Source organism: Telmatherina bonti (genome assembly GCF_933228915.1).
Source record: "Telmatherina bonti genome assembly, chromosome: 21".
Lineage (NCBI taxonomy): Eukaryota > Metazoa > Chordata > Actinopteri > Atheriniformes > Telmatherinidae > Telmatherina > Telmatherina bonti.
In genome coordinates, this window is record NC_136630.1 from 5477488 (window position 1) to 5501276 (window position 23789).

Here is a 23789-nt window from a genome sequence, read left to right on the forward strand (position 1 = left end):
CCCCCTCGGGAACTCGGGACAGAGGGGGAGCGTCCCGACCTGGGACCCCCTCGGGAACTGGGGACAGAGGGGGAGCGTCCCGTCCTGGGACCCCCTCGGGAACATGGAGCAAGGGAGGAGCGTCCCGTCCTGGGACCCCCTCGGGAACATGGAGCAAGGGAGGAGCGTCCCGTCCTGGGACCCCCTCGGGAACATGGAGCAAGGGAGGAGCGTCCCGTCCTGGGACCCCCTCGGGAACATGGGGACAGAGGAGGAGCGTCCCGACCTGGGACCCCCTCGGGAACTGGGGACAGAGGAGGAGCGTCCCGACCTGGGACCCCCTCGGGAACTGGGGACAGAGGAGGAGCGTCCCGACCTGGGACCCCCTCGGGAACTGGGGACAGAGGAGGAGCGTCCCGACCTGGGACCCCCTCGGGAACTGGGGACAGAGGAGGAGCGTCCCGACCTGGGACCCCCTCGGGAACTGGGGACAGAGGAGGAGCGTCCCGACCTGGGACCCCCTCGGGAACTGGGGACAGAGGAGGAGCGTCCCGACCTGGGACCCCCTCGGGAACTGGGGACAGAGGAGGAGCGTCCCGACCTGGGACCCCCTCGGGAACTGGGGACAGAGGAGGAGCGTCCCGACCTGGGACCCCCTCGGGAACTGGGGACAGAGGGGGAGCGTCCCGACCTGGGACCCCCTCGGGAACTGGGGACAGAGGAGGAGCGTCCCGACCTGGGACCCCCTCGGGAACTGGGGACAGAGGAGGAGCGTCCCGACCTGGGACCCCCTCGGGAACTGGGGACAGAGGGGGAGCGTCCCGACCTGGGACCCCCTCGGGAACTGGGGACAGAGGAGGAGCGTCCCGTCCTGGGACCCCCTCGGGAACATGGAGCAAGGGAGGAGCGTGCCGGAGACGTGGACCCGGACGCTGGCGTGGGAGCCTGCAGCGCCGGAGACGTGGACCTGGGCGCTGGCGTGGGAGCCTGCAGCGCCGGAGACGTGGACCTGGGCGCTGGCGGTGGTAGTGGTCCGGATGGGCGGAGCGCGAGCCTAGTTCCCAGAAAAGGGGACTGGCCCGGGCTCTCCACCGGGCAAGCCAGTCGTTTATGCCGTCTGCGCCTGTTTCTCCTGGATGAGGTCCGGTAAGGGTCCAGGTCCAGAGGCTCGTAGGTCCCGAGGCACGCTGTTCGAAAAAATTCGAACAGCGTGATCATCTCCGCTGGGTCCTCGTTTGGCTGGATCATTCTGTTAAGGTGGCAGCGGAGATGTGGACCCAAACGCAGAGATGAGGGGAACAGGGATGTAGATGCCAGTTGATTTATTTTAACAAAGGCACGCAACAAAGGACACTCAAGGGACTAACTACAACCAATGATCCAGCAACAAGGAATGAAAACTGAGGAGTATAAATACACAGAACAAAACGAGACACAGGTGAAACAAATAACTAAATGAACCCAGGTGAACTCAATAACGGGAAATCAATGAAGCTAAACAAGAACCGAGGAACTAAACAGAAAAAACTACAAAATAAAACAGGAAGCCCAAAAACAAGGCACCGAAAAACCCAAATCATGACAGGAGCAGGATGAAGGGGAGCAGAAGGAGGAGCAGGATGAAAAGGAGCAGAAGGAGGAGCAGGATGAGGAGGATGAAGAGGAGCAGGAGGAGGAGCAGGATGAAGAGGAGCAGAAGGAGGAGCAGAAGGAGGAGGAGCAGGATGAAGGGGAGCAGAAGGAGGAGCAGGATGAAAAGGAGCAGAAGGAGGAGCAGGATGAGGAGGATGAAGAGGAGCAGGAGGAGGAGCAGGATGAAGAGGAGCAGAAGGAGGAGCAGGATGAAGAGGAGCAGAAGCAGAAGGAGGAGCAGGATGAAGAGGAGCAGAAGGAGGAGGAGCAGGATGAAGGGGAGCGGGATGATGAGGAAGAGAATGAAGAGCAGTCTGGAGGAAGATTAAGTGGAGCAGAAGAAGGAGCAGTCTGCAGGAGGAGCAGGTTGAAGAGGAGCAGGATGAAGTGGAGCAGGAGAAGGAGCAGTCTACAGGAGGAGCAGGATGAGAAGGAGCAGGATGAGGAGGAGCTGGATGAAGAGGAGCAGGAGGATGTGGAGGATGAAGAGGAGCAGGAGGAGGAGCAGGATGAAGTGGAGCAGGAGAAGGAGCAGTCTACAGGAGGAGCAGGTAATCGTCCTCCCTCTCCGCTCCGGAGCTGCAGTTCCTCCGTCGGCCAGCAGGGGGAAACCTTGTTCCCTTTCTGCCTGGAACAATAAAAACAAGACGACGCCGCGCGGCAGCATCTCGGGCATCTGAAGCAGGCTAAAGGCTCGCGCACGGCGGGAGAACATGGACCTGGGACTGGACATGTAGCTGGAAGGATGCCGCCCAACTGCGTGTCCCGTCTGCTGCTGCTGCTCGCGTGGCTCTGCGCGCTTCGGGAGGCGCGAGCCAAATCCGTGCCGGAGCAGGGATCGTTGGGTAAGCTGTCCGTCCGGGGGATGCAGCACAATGACGGGATGGGAGTGGTTGCTCCTCACGCCTTTTGTCGACAAACCGTCCGTGTCTGCCGCGCTGCGCCCCCATATCACGATGCCTCCGAGAAAATACGACAGAGATGATGATTTCAGACTCTTTCTGGAGCAAAATAACGTTTAGTTTGGTGGATTTCTTCACATTCAGAGGCTGAAATGACAGAGAGGCCATGCAGCAGTTGGGGAGGGGGGTTGAGCACAAATACTGTATAAATTGGTGGTTTTGAGAGTCTGATGAGCTCAGAGAGGCCTTGGTGGCACCCAGGCCTTCAAGGGTTGATTAATGCATTAATGACAGGAGAGCAGGAATGTGTCAGTTACCAAGCCCAGCAGCATTGCTGTCTATTTTATTAGCTAAAAATGTGTTTACTTGCAGAAAAATGCTGTTAAAGAATGATGCAGAGATCCTGGAAACCTCGTGTTGTGCATCTTTGAAGGACATTATGTAATTACCTTGTATTATGCATGAGTGGAGCTGTTTAGAGATGCATGGATGCTCACACAGCGTGGAGGAATGCAGCTGAATGCATGCAACATTTTCCCACCTTGTCTTTTATAACCAAGTTACATGCAGGGAGGAATTCATCAGTCAGATTTTAAAAAACAAATCTTTTTGTCACCTCATAAAATCTTAAGTGTGACTATACATTAAAAATAGCATTTTAAAAGAAGTTCCTAAAAGGCTTCTTGCATGTCTCTGTGTATATATTGTTTATTATTGTGTTTAAATATTTAAACTTTAGAAGCATTTTGCTGCTAAAACATGTTTAACATCCACTAGCAAATAGATATCTCAATTACACAACTTCCATTTTCTGTGTATTTTAAATAATTTTTACCTTGCATGCTGCTGTGGTAAACATACCTCAGATTTGAGGTAAACTAAGCAGATTTACCAATTTGCAGACATTTGCAGGTTGTTGTGAATCAATTAAAATGAAACTGCGTGTCGTAGCTATTCTGCAAAAAGATCCACATTAATTGTATGCTTATTTTTTGGGGGGGAAAATCAATTTTAAAGATACTTTTTAATTTCAAGTATTTTGGCAAATATTTCAAAAACTAAAACATCTTGTGGTGATAAAATGAAATTTGTGGAGTCATTTTTAGTTCTGACAAACTGTTTTCTAACAAAATGAATCAAAGTGTTCATTATTTTATTAATTAATGAATTAGTCAACAGATTCCGCAAAAATTAGAAAAACCAAACAAACAAACATATTTTTCACCATAGACATCATATAACATAGACGCCTCATTGAGCGCTGTGAACCGCCGTCACCGCCATATTGGATGGGTCTCCAGTTTCGAGTCTTGCTGCAGAGTCGACGTAGTTTCCCCACATAACTGTTTTCTGTGGAACAACACGTAGATATTACACACAAACAAGACACTTTTCTACATAACTGGTTTATAAATTATGTTAACACAGTGAATAATCTACTAAATGCAAATAATACATTTTACTCCAATGGGGTGTTTATGGAAAAATATGATATTGATGCTTTACGAAGCGAGTTTTACATGGTAGCATGATTACCTCCGCCAAGGAGGTTATGTTTTTACTGCTTTATCTGTTTGTGTTCAAGATAACTTAAAAAGTTATGGACGGATTTTCATGAAATTTTCAGGACTTGTTGGAAATGTGAAAAGGAAGAACTGGTTTAATTTTGGTGGTGATCCAGATCACCGTTTGGATCCAGGAACGTTTTAAAGGCCTTGGCGGAGATTTACGCTCTCATAGTGTTTTTCTAACCAATTGGTAACTTCTGAATTGCACAGTTTTGATACAATACTTTATTTTCAGACTTTGCACAACTGTATCAATATTTTGATAAATTAATAAATGTAAATAAAAGAAAGAGTCAACCGTAGTCAAGAGAAAGCAGCAACTATTCCCGTATTTTGTTCAGCATACAGTTGCAATAACCAGCGAAATATTGAAAGCAGATCGTGCGGAATTAAATTTCACAAGGTTGAACAATAATTTATTTGACAGATAAACACAGATAAATAAATCTAAAAGCATCAATAAACAATCAAACACGTTAGTATCAAATTTATTTATATTGTAGCTACCTTATGTCTTTGTTAAATAGCATCATTAAAAAATAATTTAGCATAAAAGCACGTTGTTTTTTTAAGGTTCTACAGTGATCTGTATTACAACAATATCTCCATCTTTTGTAACAAACCAAACTGAGAAAAATCAGGTAAAAATTGGTGAAGTTATTGTTGTTGTTGGACCTACACCTTACAAATAAATGCGTTGGAGGCGCATGGAGACCCATCCAAGATGGCGGCGTAATGAGACATCAGCTTGTATAGGCAGCGTGATACAATGCGGCATCTATGTTTATATGATGTCTGTGTCTTCCACATTTTTTCATGTCCTTAAAAAATGACCCACACGGCAGGATCCTTTGCATTACTGCCCCCTTCAGGCAGCAAGTGGAAACTACAACTCAACCAGAGTTTCCATTTCAGCAGAAACCTCATTTCTTTTTTTTTTTTCTTTTTTTTAAAAATTGTTTTAATTGTTAGATTTAAGTTTAACAATTAGGTAAGACCCTTTTTCATATAATTAGTCATTAGCATGTTCTGTAAAACAGTTTGTTCCCTTCCCAGTTAGTTTTAGGGAGTGACTTCACTTCAGTCAGAAATGAAAAGTATTTGGTTAGAAAAGGATCATAGCAAGTACATAAATACATTCTCACCCTCATGGACTTCATGTCTACACTTCTCATGCAGTTGTTTCCACAAATACCAGAGATATGAAGCCTTTTTTTACGTGTGCTCATAGCATTTGTGTATTAGAGGAGGAATCTCTAATAATAAAGTGCTACATATTGTTTAGATTAGTGGAAAAGCAGAGAGTTCCCGCTGTCTGGGAAAACATGGAAATCACTTGAAATGAACGGTTAAAACCATATTCAGGCCACATCCCCTCATAACATGACCGCTTTTGTAAAAATGTTAAAATGATGATGGGACACATTTTGTGGCGAACATGTGGAATTTAAACCGTTTTCACAGAAACTGCATGAGCAGTAGATCAGACAGATGTATCATTTATCCAGTGGGATTAACAACGGTGAAGCTCGGAAGACGCTGCGATAATGTTGATGTTGCACCCTTAAGCCAGACAGAACTTCATTCTCCAAGCACCGCTTGGAGCCTGAATCATTTTAGTTTTAGTTTTCAGTAGACAGCAAGACCGTTAGGTGTAACCACCATTCCATGTTAAGCAAAGCAGCGCACACACACGCACACACACACACACCGCCTCAGGCAGGTGATGTAGCTCATAATGGTCCCACATTCCCATATATAACAATAAATAAGAGCAGAACAATTAACTAAAAGCTAAAATGTTTCTGCTGGATAACAATAACCTCCATAAAATGTATTTTACTTCAATATTTGTAGGTTGCAACATCTATATCTACTTTGTGTTCTTAATAAATCCTGTTGTAGCTCAATATGTTTCACATTTTTACAGTAAACTATCATAATAATGTGATGCGGTCCCTTACTTTGGGCGACAGCGCACCCCGTTTGAATGCTGGTGGGGATATAAGTTCATTATTCAGCTTGAATTGTTTTTTTTAATGTTTTCATATTTAAATAGACTCAGCGGTGAAACATGGAGCTTTGTTTCACTTCTCTGGTTGATTAGTTTGAATGTCTGTAGATCATAAAGGGCATCATGAAGCCGTTCTTTAGGAATACAACGTGGACTTCTGTGTTTTCTCTTTGGTAAATATGTATGTGGTGTTCACACCCTTTTTCTTCAAAGGAAGTTAAATAGATGCTCTGAACCACACCTGAGCTGGTGAGCTCACTGGATCAGCTGGTAAAACCGTCCTTTAGCGTGTCACTTTACGTTCCACAAACACTTATTGTTGGAAAGGTTTAGAAATTTTATCTGTGAGCACATATGGAAACTCTGAGTGTCCGACAGACGCACAGCCCAGTATATACATCACATTCCCACGCCTTTAGCTCCCATAATCATGGTATGTTCCCAGTTCCAGCCACTTATCTCAGTCTATAAAGCAGCTGCAGTGATTTTCAAGCAGTTAAACTCCACTGAAAAGCTGCTGAAGGACTTGGAAAGAGTGAAAATTCCCACTGTGACAAAGTGACTCAGTGTTTCTGTCAATGGAGCTGCTCTGCCCAGACTGAGGAAATCCTCTTCAAACATACAAAGAAGCCTTTATTGTATCAGTTATGGCAATGGGTGACAGCATCGCTCCATGCTCAGTGGATATGGACACACAAACACCCACCCACACACACACACACACACACACACACACACACACACATGTATGTGCTGCTTATTATCTGAAAGCAGCCATTAGTGCAACCGCTGCTGTCAACTGGAGGAGATTGTCCCTGAAGGTCTGAGAGGAACTGAAGCACAATGAGCCAGCTTTTTGTAGAGTCGGCGCGTATCCATGGAAACCTCCCAGCGTGACCCACATCCAGGCCATCCAAGAGGCGGGATGAGATACAAAATGTTCTGAGGGCTGAAAACATGAGGATGAGACCTGGGATTTCTACATCATCGGGACACTAATCCGTCTCTGCTGGAAATCACAGCATCAAAAGTCCCAAAGAAGTTATATAAATGCTTTAGAATCAATGTGACTGGTGGATGACTGGTAGATAACTGGTGGATGACTGGTAGATAACTGGCAGATGACTGGTGGATAACTGGTAGATGACTGGTGGATGACTGGTAGATAACTGGCAGATGACTGGTGGATAACTGGTAGATGACTGGTGGATAACTGGTAGATGACTGGTGGATTACTGTTAGATGACTGGTCGATAACTGGTAGATAACTGGTGGATGACTGGTGGATAACTGGTGGATAACTGGTGGATGACTGGTAGATAACTGGCAGATGACTGGTGGATGACTGGTAGATAACTGGCAGATGACTGGTGGATAACTGGCAGATGACTGGTGGATAACTGGTAGATGACTGGTGGATTACTGTTAGATGACTGGTCGATAACTGGTAGATAACTGGTGGATGACTGGTGGATAACTGGTGGATAACTGGTAGATAACTGGTGGATGACTGGTAGATGACTGGTGGATAACTGGCAGATGACTGGTGGATAACTGGTAGATGACTGGTGGATTACTGTTAGATGACTGGTCGATAACTGGTAGATAACTGGTGGATAACTGGTAGATAACTGGTGGATGACTGGTGGATGACTGGTGGATGACTGGTAGATGACTGGTGGATAACTGGTGGATGACTGGTAGATGGCTGGTGGATGACTGGTAGATAACTGGTGGATGACTGGTGGATGACTGGTAGATGACTGGTGGATGACTGGTAGATAACTGGCAGATGACTGGTGGATAACTGGTAGATGACTGGTGGATAACTGGTAGATGACTGGTGGATGACTGGTAGATAACTGGTAGATAACTGGTGGATAACTGGTAGATGACTGGTGGATAACTGGTAGATAACTGGTGGATGACTGGTGGATGACTGGTAGATGACTGGTGGATGACTGGTAGATAACTGGTAAATGACTGGTGGATAACTGGTAGATGACTGGTGGATGACTGGTAGATAACTGGTGGATGACTGGTAGATGACTGGTGGATGACTGGTAGATGACTGGTGGATGACTGGTAGATAACTGGCAGATGACTGGTGGATAACTGGCAGATGACTGGTGGATAACTGGTAGATGACTGGTGGATTACTGTTAGATGACTGGTCGATAACTGGTAGATGACTGGTGGATAACTGGTGGATAACTGGTAGATAACTGGTGGATGACTGGTAGATGACTGGTGGATGACTGGTAGATGACTGGTGGATAACTGGTGGATGACTGGTAGATGACTGGTGGATAACTGGTGGATGACTGGTGGATGACTGGTAGATGACTGGTGGATGACTGGTAGATAACTGGCAGATGACTGGTGGATAACTGGTAGATGACTGGTGGATAACTGGTAGATGACTGGTGGATGACTGGTAGATAACTGGTAGATAACTGGTGGATAACTGGTAGATGACTGGTGGATAACTGGTAGATAACTGGTGGATGACTGGTAGATGACTGGTGGATGACTGGTAGATAACTGGTAAATGACTGGTGGATAACTGGCAGATGACTGGTGGATAACTGGTAGATGACTGGTGGATAACTGGTGGATGACTGGTAGATAACTGGTGGATGACTGGTAGATGACTGGTAGATAACTGGTGGATGACTGGTGGATGACTGGTAGATGACTGGTGGATGACTGGTAGATAACTGGCAGATGACTGGTGGATAACTGGTAGATGACTGGTGGATGACTGGTGGATGACTGGTGGATAACTGGTAGATGACTGGTGGATGACTGGTAGATAACTGGCAGATGACTGGTGGATAACTGGTAGATGACTGGTGGATAACTGGTAGATGACTGGTGGATGACTGGTAGATAACTGGCAGATGACTGGTGGATAACTGGCAGATGACTGGTGGATAACTGGTAGATGACTGGTGGATAACTGGCAGATGGCTGGTGGATAACTGGTAGATGACTGGTGGATGACTGGTGGATTACTGTTAGATGACTGGTGGATGACTGGTGGATAACTGGTGGATAACTGGTAGATGACTGGTGGATGACTGGTAGATAACTGGTGGATGACTGGTAGATGACTGGTAGATGACTGGTGGATGACTGGTAGATAACTGGCAGATGACTGGTGGATAACTGGTAGATGACTGGTGGATGACTGGTGGATGACAGGTGGATAACTGGTAGATGACTGGTGGATGACTGGTAGATAACTGGCAGATGACTGGTGGATAACTTGTAGATGACTGGTGGATAACTGGTAGATGACTGGTGGATGACTGGTAGATAACTGGCAGATGACTGGTGGATAACTGGCAGATGACTGGTGGATAACTGGTAGATGACTGGTAGATAACTGGCAGATGGCTGGTGGATAACTGGTAGATGACTGGTGGATTACTGTTAGATGACTGGTGGATGACTGGTGGATAACTGGTGGATAACTGGTGGATAACTGGTAGATGACTGGTGGATGACTGGTAGATAACTGGCAGATGACTGGTGGATAACTGGTAGATGACTGGTGGATAACTGGCAGATGGCTGGTGGATAACTGGTAGATGACTGGTGGATAACTGGTGGATAACTGGTGGATAACTGGTAGATGACTGGTGGATGACTGGTAGATGACTGGCAGATGACTGGTGGATGACTGGTAGATGACTGGTAGGTGACTGGTGGATAACTGGCAGATGGCTGGTGGATAACTGGTAGATGACTGGTGGATGACTGGTGGATTACTGTTAGATGACTGGTCGATAACTGGTAGATGACTGGTGGATAACTGGTAGATAACTGGTGGATAACTGGTAGATGGCTGGTGGATAACTGGTAGATGACTGGTGGATGACTGGTAGATGACTGGTCGATAACTGGTAGATGACTGGTGGATAACAGGTAGATAACTGGTGGATAACTGGTAGATGACTGGTAGATGACTGGTGGATGACTGGTAGATGACTGGTAGATGGCTGGTGGATAACTGGTGGATGACTGGTAGATGACTGGTCGATAACTGGTAGATGACTGGTGGATGACTGGTAGATAACTGGTGGATAACTGGTAGATGACTGGTGGATGACTGGTAGATGACTGGTGGATAACTGGTGGATGGCTGGTGGATAACTGGTAAATGACTGGTGGATGGCTGGTGGATAACTGGTGGATGACTGGTGGATGGCTGGTGGATAACTGGTAAATGACTGGTAGATGACTGGTGGATAACTGGTGGATGACTGGTGGATAACTGGTAGATGACTGGTAGATGACTGGTAGATGACTGGTGGATAACTGGTGGATGACTGGTGGATGGCTGGTGGATAACTGGTGGATGACTGGTGAATGGCTGGTGGATAACTGGTGGATGACTGGTGGATGGCTGGTGGATAACTGGTAAATGACTGGTAGATGACTGGTGGATGGCTGGTGGATAACTGGTAAATGACTGGTAAATGACTGGTAGATGACTGGTAGATGACTGGTGGATGGCTGGTGGATGGCTGGTGGATAACTGGTAAATGACTGGTAGATGACTGGTGGATAACTGGTGGATGGCTGGTGGATGGCTGGTGGATGGCTGGTGGATAACTGGTAGATGACTGGTGGATGACTGGTAGATGACTGGTGGATGGCTGGTGGATGGCTGGTGGATAACTGGTGGATGGCTGGTGGATAACTGGTGGATGACTGGTGGATGGCTGGTGGATGGCTGGTGGATGACTGGTGGATGGCTGGTGGATAACTGGTAAATGACTGGTGGATGGCTGGTGGATAACTGGTGGATGACTGGTGGATGGCTGGTGGATAACTGGTGGATGACTGGTGGATGGCTGGTGGATAACTGGTAAATGACTGGTAGATGATTGGTAGATGACTGGTGGATGGCTGGTGGATAACTGGTAAATGACTGGTAGATGACTGGTAGATGACTGGTGGATGGCTGGTGGATAACTGGTAAATGACTGGTAGATGACTGGTAGATGACTGGTGGATAACTGGTGGATGGCTGGTGGATAACTGGTGGATGACTGGTGGATGGCTGGTGGATAACTGGTGGATGACTGGTGGATGGCTGGTGGATAACTGGTGGATGACTGGTGGATAACTGGTGGATGACTGGTGGATGGCTGGTGGATAACTGGTGGATAACTGGTAAATGACTGGTAGATGACTGGTAGATGACTGGTAGATGACTGGTAGATGACTGGTGGATGACTGGTGGATAACTGGTGGATGACTGGTGGATAACTGGTGGATAACTGGTGGATGGCTGGTGGATAACTGGTGGATGACTGGTGGATGGCTGGTGGATAACTGGTGGATGACTGGTGGATGGCTGGTGAATAACTGGTAAATGACTGGTAGATGACTGGTAGATGACTGGTGGATGGCTTTGCTCCCGTCTCCAGCGCATGGGATGTTGTTTCATGCTAACGTGGTTCCCCTCTCTTTAAGGATTGTTCTGCTGCTGTATAATGACTTCGACATTGTCAGACAGCCAAAGGTGACTCGGTAAATAGTTTATACTGCCTCAGACGTACAGTTTAATCAGATTGCATCTGTAAATTCAACTAAATAATCTCCAGTGTGAGGTGCAGCTTTCTGCCACATCCACCAGTTTGTGGAGATTAGGACAAGAGAGGAGTTTCCCTTTTTCTGTGTCGTCATTAATCTGTAGTCTATTATAAAAGTGTTTAATTAAAAAAATGATTTGATTATCTTCTGGCTCTTCATTTTCAGAGGTGCAAATTAAAGTCCAGGTATTCGATAACAGCAAGCTGTCACCGCTGGTGGACGCTCAGGTGGAAGTGCACGGAAACCAGACCCTCTTAGCATCCGGTCGCGCCGGCAGCGATGGCGTGGTGAGGGTGAGCTTCCCGTACCGCGCGGGAACGTGGGTCATCATCACCGCCTCCAAACAGGACTACGTCACCAACTCGGTGCCCTGGCACTCCAACCGCATCCCCTGTAAGTTCACCTCCCTGTCAGCAGCCACGGTCTTGTAGTTGAATCTCTATGTGATTTGGTTTATTTATTTTCTTTTATTTTAAGAAGTTTGCTTCACCAGAAAGCCTTTCATCTGTTTTCGGAAATTTTTTATATTAATTTATTAGCAGTAATTTGTTCATTTTATTAAGAAAAAGGTTAAATAGAATTAATTCAGCTTCTGCACCCGACCCCTACCCTCCTCCTGGAGATGGTGAGACCTCTACGGGTCGTAAATGAAGTTCCAGTAAATCTCTAAACACTCAGACTGAAGGGGTAAGAAAACGACCACGTCATAGTAAGTTGAGCTGCTGTGTTCATAAATCTTCCAGTCATTCCTGCCATGACTTTACTGCTAATTTATCAATTTTATGACACATTTTTGCAAACAAATCCTGAGTTTTGGAACATTTTCAGGCTTTGTTTTCTGGAACTTTCCTTTGTCTGCCTTGACTTCCTCCACGTCTCGTGGGTGTAGTACAATCTGAGTTCAGCAGGAATTTGGGTGTCAGGGTGCACAGACGGTTTAAAGGCAGTAACCAAACACAGGATGCAGGCAGACGTAATCACACCATGCGGGCAGGGTACACCCTGGACAGGTCGCCAGCTCATCGTAGGACAACATGATAGAGAAACAACCATTCACACATACACCCACTCCAAAGGTCAATTAACCTAACATGCATGTTTTTACCTGGAGAGAACCCACACATATACGGGGAGAACATGCAAATTATAATGAAATGAAATACCCAACAAGAGTAAAAAATAATAATAAAAAAAAAAAAAAACAGGAACCAATCTGTACGTTTACATGGGAGTTTTAATTCCTGTTTCATTCCAAATAAAAGTTAATTCCGCTTTAAACTGATGAAAAACGACCATGTAAACACTTAATTCCTAATGCAAACTTTTATTCGGAATTAAACTTAATTCCAATGTGACTGGTTTATTCGCATTTTAATCCCGATCTATTTAATTCCTCTGTCATGTAAACCTTCATTCCGCTCTAAGTTAACTCCGGTCGTTCTGAGCATGCTCGTTACCTTGTCCTGTCCCGATGACGCACGTTGTTTTGCCTCCCGTGTTCGGTGCTCTATCTTTCTTCTCCTTCTCAGTTGCTGCAGAAAGTGAAGTAGTATGCTGGTGTTGAGCTGCTACTTCACATTTATAATAAAAATAGCTGCAAAACTGGTTCTTATTATGTAGTTTTACAAGTTATGACTGAAAAGACGAGAAGCAGGGAGCCAACTTTGTTTATTTCCGGTATACGTCATACGTCACGTGCACCCTCTGTCCAATCAGAACCCTTCCCAACCCGCCGCTCTAAAGAGGAATTAAGTCAGGACGTGAGTTATTATCTTCTTGTAAACTCGTGAGAGAATAAGTTTATTCCGAATCATTTTATTATTAATTCTGAATTTAAAAACACCTTGTAACCGTACCCAATATGGACATAATGGATGATAACAAATAAGATGACTGACGATCGAGCAGAGAACTGGCAGCTTTAAATGGACTGTGGAAGCAATTACAGAACAAAGATCGGGTGAAGCAAATTAGCAAATAAAATCAGGTGTGTGGACAACAGAAAGCAAAAAAGATACAAGGAGAAAAACACAAAACAAGATAAAAATACAACAAACTAAATACACTTCAACTGAAATCCAACTAGAATCAAATAAAAAAAACCTTAAACAGTTAGCAGATTTTCTCAAATACTTTGCTTCAGAATATTTATAATATTTATGCAGAACAGCAGGGAGATTTTTCCTGATCAAAGTCGATCAGTGCGTCAATCCAAACCACTCCTATTTGCCCAGAATCACCATTATGGGTTTTTAGTGAAGGAAATTCACATCTGCTAACCATGATGGGTTTAGCACAGATGCTAAATTTGCGACAAGCCTAGAAGGTAAAAATCTCCAATGTGTACTGCAGAAACTTCAATACAGTATCCATCATAGATCAGCTCAGATTAAATATAACTTCAATTCTTCTCAATATTTTTAAACTTCGAAAGTCCAGAAGAAATATTAATAAACTTCATTGTTACTCTGTAATTGTACCTTTTTTTCCAACATTTTTCACTAAGTACAACCTAAAAAGTTTTGGATCTTTATATTTAACAGGACACAATATTTATTGTTTTACTGTATTTGCTAGCTAAGTTTTTAGGGTAGCAAAATCCAAAAGGCTAGCTGGGTTTAGTTGTTTAAGGAGAGTTTACTCATTAAGATAAAAAAAAAACTCCTTTAAAAAGGTTTTCTGGTGAAAACAGCAGCAGCACAAGAAAATTATGAGCATTTATAACATACTTAAAAGATATACATTACATTAAAAGCTGACCAAAACACTACCAGAGCTAAAAATCAAAATGAATAACAATAAATGAAAAAAAAACATGTTAAGCAAAGCATCTACACTACCATGTAGTGACCATGAATTTTATTTATTTTTTAAAGACATGTTGCAACGCCAGCTCCCAGGGCTGGTCGATATGACCTAAAATCAATATCACAATTATTTTAACGGGTTTCCATGATTATGATTAATTAGCCTTTTTAAAGTATCATTTCATCTTTAACTCTCATAGCTAACTGAAATGTTTTGGCGCAAATATTTTCATCATGGAATAGCAGATTTTGTGGGAAAAAAGTTAAATATACACAGCTTAGCTTTATATATATACACATATATATATATATATATATATATATATATATATATATATATATATATATATATATATATATATATATATATATATATATATATATATATATATATGAAGTTGAATTGAATTTAATATATTCATTTAATTAATATTTTTTCTTTTATTTAAGAGAAATTAAAATTTCAAAACATTTAATTATTTACATACCCATCATTATTTGTTCCTTATGTTCGTTTTGATTAGTTTTGGATTATTTGCCCAGCCCTGCCAGCTCCTTCGTGATACTTCAGTAACCATGAAAGAGGAATAAAATGATGTACTTGTATGTTATTTACACCATTCAGCAACCAGCTGTTTCCAGTTTTAGAAAATCAATCACATTTCTTTCAGAAGCTTTCAGCTGCACAAGCTGCTGCTCTAAATAAAACCAATATAAAACTGGTCTGTTGAGCTCTCCTTTCTCAGTCCTGTTGGAGTATTTCCGTAACATACCAGCTTGCTGACTGACTGCATTTCAGACTTTAGTGATCAGATGAGGTGGCATTACTTGTTGTTAAATTGAACTGATCCATTGCTCCGGTTTTCTTACATTACCTGAAGTGGAAAATTACATTTCAACGTGTCAAGCCACATTGTTGCAGCGTCAGCCGATCATATGGATGGATCGCTCTGAATGTTGAGCTGTTCGGAGCTGCTGCTGCACATCCAATCCTTCCTGCAGCTGCTGTTTATGTTCCAAGTGTGGATTATGATTTAGGGTGAAGTTGTGCTGGAGTTTTTATGATCTCAGCATAAAGAGATTTATCATGCTGCAAAAACTGCCTTTTATGCACAAAACCAAGCTTAGTTAATTTTGGCCTCAGGTGTCGAGCTGTTACTCACTAAATTTCAGGTTTGTCTTTTTTAAATAAAAATTTGCATCAGCCTCGTTTGTCTCGTCTGTTCTCAATTCTGTTGTTGCGCCTGTGAAATCTGCAATGTGATGTCTTTCTGTTTTAGTGTATGCGTCAGTCAGCCTGTACGTCCTCGTCCAGAGGCCGGGAACCCTGATCCTGTACGATGACGTCCTGCAGGTGCTGTCTGGGTCACCAGGTGAGAACGGCTGGATGCTTTATGAGCAGTGCATGTTCATTTCTAATGTTTTATCCTGAATATAGAAGTGTCTCTCATGATTCATCTTTGGGGAGTTTGCGGATTCAGCAGCATATTTTTACCTTTTTGGGGCTTATTGGGTCTTTTTTCAGGAGCTCGCAACCAGCCGCTGGTGCAGCTCCAGAGGAAGTCCATTCAGCTGCCGTCCAGCTCCAACTACACGGCGCTGTCTGCCACGCTGACCACAGCCAGGAGTCAGTATGAGATTGGTGGTTTTCCCTTCCTACTAGGCCAGGAGACCAACAGCTCAGGTGAAACATGGTTTACCCAGTTTTATGCAAAAGCTCTTATGAAAAAGAAAAATTGGTTTTCATATCAGTTTGACACATAAGAGCCAAGGTCAAGTTTTTTCCATGTTTCTGTGTAAGAAATGTTTCATTTTGGATATTATTCTGTTTTTTTTTTTTAACCTTTTTCTGTCATTTTAAGAGCCAAGCAGGTTTAATCACTTAATATCGACTACTGTTGCTTTTGCAGTGATGGAAACATGTTTGTTTATTTGTATGTAAAATTATGTCAGGTTTTCTATGTAACCCTGCTCCAACACACCTGATGCAAATTGATCAGTCATTGTGCAGAACTTTATAGGCTGTTGGATCCATTTAATGGAAGCCAAGTGTGTTGAAACAGGGATACATGGAAAACCTGCAGGATGGTGGCCTTGAGGACCAACTTGAAACACCCCTGATAGAGTCTAAAGCTTCATCCTTTAATATGTAGAAAGACATTGCACTGAAACAAGTGTCTGGCCTGAGTTCATCCATGGCTAAGGTTGTTGATTTTTGTCCCATTTAGGCGCAGAAACGGGCTGGACAGACCTGACGGCTCTGGCTGTGGTCAGCATTCAACTCTTTGACAAGGATGGCAACACAATCAATGTAGCCGATCCGATCCACATCTCCGTGCCGCTGCCTTCAGACACCCGCAACCGGATGGCAACTAGTGTTCCTGCTTGGCTGTATCAGCCAAGGACGGGTAAGCAAAACATAAATCATAGATGGTGAGGAACAGCAGAGCTGACACGAGGTTATATAACTCTCCTGAAATAGAAAGCTTTGCTTACTAAAATATGCTGCATTTTTAAAAATATATGATGATGACGATCTTGTTTTGGTCCTCCAGGACTGTGGGTTCGGAACGGGACGGGTTACATCAAAAAGGATGGTTCACAGTTTGTGTGGAACATCGTGGTTCCTCAGATGGGATACTGGTTAGCAGCTTTTCCTTCATCTTCAGGTAAATTGACTGAATAACCAACCAACTTTACCCACAGTATATTGACACTGTGTTTTATTAAAGATAAATTCCCACTAACGGTTCTCTCTGTTCCTACCTCCTAAACTACAACTACCAGTATGGGTATTGGCTCAATACCAAGCGTGTGTACTCCTACTTGGTATTAATAAAGATGTACCGATACTACAGCCGATACAACCAATGTCTCGCCATGTGTTTGTTGACATGCTTCAGACGTGTTTTAAAAGAACTAAATGTCTTGAATGTTAAAATGTGACAGTTTTTGTTCCACTAATTCAACAAGAGCCAAACTCAGTATACTAAGACAAGAGGAGAGCCGCCACCCCCCCTCTAAAGAAGTGTTCCCACGCTACGTATCCTGCTACGTTGCCAAATAAGAAACATTCAGCTTTTTAGCAAGGAATGGTTATCCTAAATGTTGCACGGAGTAACGGCATTCTTATGCATCAGTATATGGTGAAGATACAACAATGCCTCCAGAATGTGGGCGTTTCTTTTTCATTATATATACGGAGCTACCGACGGAGCAGCTCTTTGGTGGAGTTTGGTGCAGCTGAAATCAGCCAAAACTGGCAACTCTGACAGGGTCAGTTAGGGCCGTTAGGACAGCAGAGTTTCTGCAAGCAGCCTGCAGCTCTTGTTTGTGGAGAGAACTGCAGCGTTGAGGATCATTATGACTTGTTTAGATGCATTTTCAGAAAGCCAGCGGCTGCTTCACGCAAGGCAAGAGTCAGAGAGCCGCATGCGATGAGGAACACGGCACTAAAAGCTGGATCTTTCTTTCAAAACCACACATTTATAGTTGTATTTAGGTCAAATGTGCCAAATTAGAATAAAACTTGTTGAAATAGTTAGATCTGTAATGTTATTATATTTGTATTGGTGAGGTAACTTCAGAAAGGATGGGTCATTTATTACAACCTGATGAAATCTGACACAGTAATAACAGCAATAATAACCATAGTCACAATAATGTTCACATAAACAGGTTTGGTATCGGCAGATATTCAAGTTTAAGATATCGGTATCTGATCGGAATTCCCAAAAAGTGGATCGTTGCATCCCTACTACAAACTAAACTAAGACTAACTCTGCCTACATACAAGCAGATCTTTTGCTCTGAGCAATGCTGCTGCTTGGTTTCTTCTCTATAGTGCAATTAAGGATCATCAAGTCAGAAAAGAAGCTGAGTCTGGTGAAAACGATTATTTGGAAACTCTGGTTGCAGCCGTCAAACGTCTGAAAGAAAATGGGAAGATTTATAGAATTTGTTTTATCCATTAAAAAGCCTCTAAACTGTTTGGAAAAATCAGGCCCAGAAAGTTCTTCCAGAGGCCGTTTAAATCCATAGTCGGTCCTCGATGGCTGCTGTCCTGCAGGCTTTCAGTGTATCCCTGCTCCAACACACCTGGATTCCATTATATGGGCCCAACAGCCAAAGAAATTCTGCACAGTGTCTGATTAACTTGAGTCAGGTGTGTTGGAGCAGGGATACATGGAAAACCTGCAGGATTGTGGCATTTAAGGACCACAGCTGGACATCCCTGCTTTATTAGTTCTGGCATTATTTCTAATATATATGTATTTATGTATATTTACCTGCGATGGACTGTCGACCTGTCCCGGGTGTACCCTGCCTCATTAGAGTCAGCCGTGGTAAAGCAGAGAAACATCTAAAACCTGCAGGACCCAAGCGGTCCAGAGTCGTGATCACAGATCTGCACAATGTAACATAAAATGTCTTTACATCCAGGGAACATGTTGAAACTCCAAGGTGACGGACATTTGGACCAGCTGTGGTGTCGTCTCACAGCTTCAGTCGCTTCTGCAGTCAGAGTTCAGAATTCAATCTGATTTTTCCGTCACGAGGTTAATGAGCAGCGACTTCTTTTGCAGGTTTTGGTCTGTCTCATCCTGGGTTGAGGGACATCACCACCTACCACACCCTGTTCCTGCTGTCCATCCTGGGATCGCTGGCCCTGCTGGTGCTCATCCTGCTCTGCGTGCTGCTCTACTACTGCAGGTGTGGCGAGCGTAGGCGCAGGTCTCTGCTTTAGCTTTATGTCTGCTGCAGCTTTCAGCGAGATTGAATTGGATCAGAACAGTTCAACATCATTTGGTATTAATGTTGCTGCAGGTTTGATTGTTTCCCCGTGAAATCCCAAAAGCAGGGCTACGGCTGTGATTTTAGATTCTGATCTTTGAAGGTGTCCGTTTCCCTTTCAGGCGAAAGTGTTTGAAACCTCGACGACAGCAAGGAAAGCCCCACACCTCCAACCTGAGTGGAGCTAAAAGAGACCAGGGCACTTCCACTTCACGTCTCAATCTCATCTGCGGCGGACAGGTCGAATCAGGCCCCTCCAATGAAAAATCCGACCTGTCCCCTTCTCGAGACTATCAGAGTTCGAGGGAGGACTTGACGAAGCACGTTCCGGCCCACATGCTGCGACACGCGAAGGGAAAAAACACTTCAGGTTCTCAGCGAGGCGAGAGCTTCCAAATGAAGGTTACACGTGCCACAGAGACCAACAACCTGGACAACCCTCTGCTGCATGAAGACTACAACCGGAGCTACAGCCCCAAAGAGGGCAAGGAGTCGGAGTATCACAGACACCACAACGCCAACGACAATCGAGGATACTCGTCCGACCCCCCATCACCGCCTCGCTTTCAGGGCTACGTGCCAAGTCAGTCCGACAAACCTCCGGATTATTCAGCAGCGGCGGCAGACAGCCTCGCCAGGCCCACCTCCCTCAACACCCAGCCAGGTCAGATCATCTTCTGCAGCTCCATCGACCAGATGAAGGAGAACATGTACCGGAGCATGGTGCCAACCCTGGTCATCCCAGCGCACTACATGCGCCTGCCGTCAGAGTTTTCTGGTAAAGACGGCAAGGACCAGAAGGACCAGGACAAGGACGGAGCACAGATGGGAGGAGGCCAGCAGCATCACCACCACCACTCCCAGAAACAGGGACAGCAGCAACAGCAGCAGCAAAGGGGGTCCCAAGGGGACGACTCTGAGGAGCCGAGCTGGGCCTCCGACTCCTCGGGTGGAGCTGTGACCATCCCAGTGCTCTTCAACGACTCCACCATGGCTCAGATGAACGGCGAGCTGCAGGCGCTGACCGAAAAGAAGCTGCTAGAACTGGGAGTTAAACAGCACCCGCGGGCGTGGTTCATCTCCCTGGATGGGCGCGCCAACGCTCATGTGCGCCATTCCTACATCGATGTCGCGAATGACCTCAGCGGCGGTGGCGGCTTTGGAGGTGGTTCCAGCAGCGTCCCACGAGATGTAAACCTCGAGCCACCTCTCGAATCCCAAGAGCGAAAATCAGCAGCCAACCGGAAGGGAAGAGATGAGCGCTGGGGGACAGGAGGACGAAAGGGCCACGGCGTCAGCAGCGGCGGGAAGAGTTACTCCAAGCTAGCGTACCCCGACCACAGCGAGCCCAGCAGCAGCGAGGGACGGCCAGTTTCCCCAGAGGAGAACTCCCTCACCCCTCTTCTGGACGAAGGCTCCTCCTCACGAGGATCCACCATCCCCAGGAGAGGACGTAGCCGCGTGAACAGCAGCCGCAGCAGCAACAGCGAGAACCGCCGTGACTCCATGACCAGCCCTGAGGACGACCCTGACGACAAAGACGAGAACAAGAAGAGCCCCTGGCAGAAGATTGAAGACAGGCCTCTCATGGTCTTCCACCCCAGGAAGTGAGCTTTGTTTTCAGCCGAGCGAACACTGGACCTTCAGTCTATTCAGAGGAGGAAGGTGAGGGAATTTCTCTTGGATAAAGATCACACTAAGCACAACGGCTGTTTCACCGACTTCAGGTTGTTGTTTGACCTTTATCGGCGAGGTGCTTCGACTCGCATCACTGTCGGTTAATCCCTCTGGTTTCTGCTGAGTTGGTCTGTTGTAATCTCAATCTGTCCAGTTTAACGTGCATCCCGTCAACCCGTCACGCCACCGAGCCATCCTCTGAGCCACTGCTGACAAAAACTGTGGAAATAGCCATTTTATAGAGCAAGATATGATCGAGCACTTATGGGTAATTTGGAAACTTATTGATACTAATCAAACATTTGGACACTGATGACATTTTTTATGGGATTAACTGGTATGTTGGTGGGATTAATTTTACAACAAATGCTTGTTCCCTTTGTCTTTAATTTGAATTAGGATATGTTTTCTTCACTGGAAACCCTACCGAAGCCTGAATAACGGGGAAACCTTTGAGTTTTTCATTGAGCCCCTGTTACTGGCATTTTGCTCCTTCAGCGATGTACTTTCATTTTATTCCTCTGTACTGTGAAATGTCTTGTATATTCATATTCAGATCATAATGATTTGATGCGCTTCAAGTCATCTTTCTTGTCACTGATTTATCCCAGTGATCTAAAGTACAAATCTGCCAAAAGTTTGCTTTTTTTTTTTTTTGCCTTTCTTCTGCAAGCAGTCACTTCTTTGTGTAAATAGGAGTACAGACATTTGAAGCACCATTTGTTATAGGAAAGTTGCATGCATTTGAATGTATGAAATTTAGCAGAAGGCACCAAAAGCAGCCCCGCTCTCACATTTCTCTTGGTTGCCCTAATCGCCAAGAAGTGCGTGTTCAGTCAGCAAAACCACCAGTTTACTTGAAGATTCACCGCTGAGATCCACGTGGGGTTTTGTAGACGGGGGCTGTACCACTTCAGTCCTGTAAGTGCCTTCTTCCACATATGATCGAGTAGTAGGCCTGCCCTTTAAAATGCAGTTAGTCGTCACCTTGGCTGCGCTTCATGGTAACAACACGCATCACTCCGGGGGAGCACGCCTGCCAAAACCGACAGCTTTTTCTTGCGGCTGTTCCGTCCTTAGGTATCTAAAATTTTTTCTTGTATCCTCTTTTTCACCAAATTTGTAAAATGTTACGATGAATTCTACGAGATTTTATGTGTATACAATGTGCATGTAACATGTAGAATAGGTTGTTTTTAATGAAACCTTTTTTGGAAATGATGACGAGGACGTTTGGCACAAAATATGACTCACATGCATCAAACTGCGTTGCCAAATGGAGTCGGTTATATAAAGACACACTGACTTTTCCCTTAATCTCGCTATAACGAAATCCACTTCCGGTCGTAAATGTTTACAAGTATAACATACTGACCAACATACTCCCACTTCTTTAGCATCACTGCCTGTGGCTCATCTGCAACTGTAAACTTGAACAAGAAGATGCTTTTTTTCTGTTGTTTGTTGCTTCTGAAGTAAAAAATGTTGGGAAAGTCTCGCTGATGTCTTCATCTGCTTGCTGTTCATACGCCTGTGTCGCTCTCCTACAGCGCAAACTGAAAACATCAAGCCAGTCTGAAGAAGAAAAACAGCCAAGACACTAATCCTGCTGAAATTTTTCATGTCCGCTGCTGTAAATGTGAAGTTTTTTGGCCCAGCTATGGAATAATTATGAGTTGTGAAGTTGTGGCTTTCCTTTGCTTGTTTCCGTTTTACACCACAGGTGTGTTTTTCTCAGTAGATTTTGTGAATTTTGTGTCTCAGAAAGTACTCAAAAGTCACAAGTGTTTTCGCACAAGGACTGAATCCCCTGTGGGGGACACTTTGAACCTGGCAACCCACCTTGTTGGAATTTACTGGTGGTTATGAGGAAGACTGAGCTGTAGACCTTCATCCCTTCATAAACCTGGTCAGTTGTTTGTAAAACTGTAAATTTCTTCATTCTGTACATGAGACATGATGGAAATAAATCTGTTCCCACAGTGTGTGCGCGTGTGTGTGTTTGGGATTTTCAAACCCACGTGAGACCCTTATCTACACCCTAAATGTAACCCTTATAGACCCTACATGGACACGCTGGCTGTATGACAAGGATGTGAAAACAACAGTAGTATCTATAGTCATTGGGAGCACTGGGGGCCGTGTCGCCCATGCTGGAGAAGTGGCTCCAACAGACCCCTGGAGAAACATCAGACGTCTCCGTCCAGAAGAGATCAGTCCCAGGAACAGCTAAGATACTGAAGAGGAGCCTCCCGGGACTCTGGTAGATGACCCGAGCTGATTTACACAGCGCCCCACCCTGCCCAGAGGAGATGGGAAGTCTATCTATCTATCTATCTATCCACCCATCTTTCTATCTATCTATCCATCCATATATCTATCTATCTACCTATGTATCCATCCATCTATCTATCCATCAATTTATCTATATCCATCCATCTATCTATCTATCCACCCTTCTATCTATCTATCCATCCATATATCTATCCATCTACCTATGTATCCATCATCTATCTATCCATCCATTTATCTATCTATCCACCCATCTTTCTATCCATCCATATATCTATCTATCTACCTATGTATCCATCATCTATCTATCCACCCATCTTTCTATCCATCCATTTATCTATCTATCCACCCATCTTTCTATCTATCCATCCATATATCTATCTATCTACCTATGTATCCATCCATCTATCTATCCATCAATTTATCTAGCTATCCATCCATCTATCTATCTATCCACCCATCTTTCTATCTATCTATCCATCCATATATCTATCTACCTATGTATCCATCCATC

General features: G+C 44.7%; 1 protein-coding gene across 1 annotated transcript; it reads left to right on the forward strand.

The window, feature by feature from the left end:
- The first annotated feature begins 2332 nt into the window (after positions 1 to 2332).
- fam171a2b (family with sequence similarity 171 member A2b) lies at positions 2333 to 22954 on the forward strand. The gene is made up of 8 exons (XM_079261341.1): positions 2333 to 2456; positions 11871 to 12098; positions 15793 to 15885; positions 16038 to 16196; positions 16741 to 16920; positions 17068 to 17181; positions 19099 to 19225; positions 19429 to 22954. Exons 1-8 carry the CDS (start codon positions 2357 to 2359, stop codon positions 20915 to 20917), a joined length of 2490 nt encoding a protein of 829 aa, XP_079117467.1. The 5' UTR covers positions 2333 to 2356; the 3' UTR covers positions 20918 to 22954.
- The last annotated feature ends 835 nt before the right edge of the window (positions 22955 to 23789 follow it).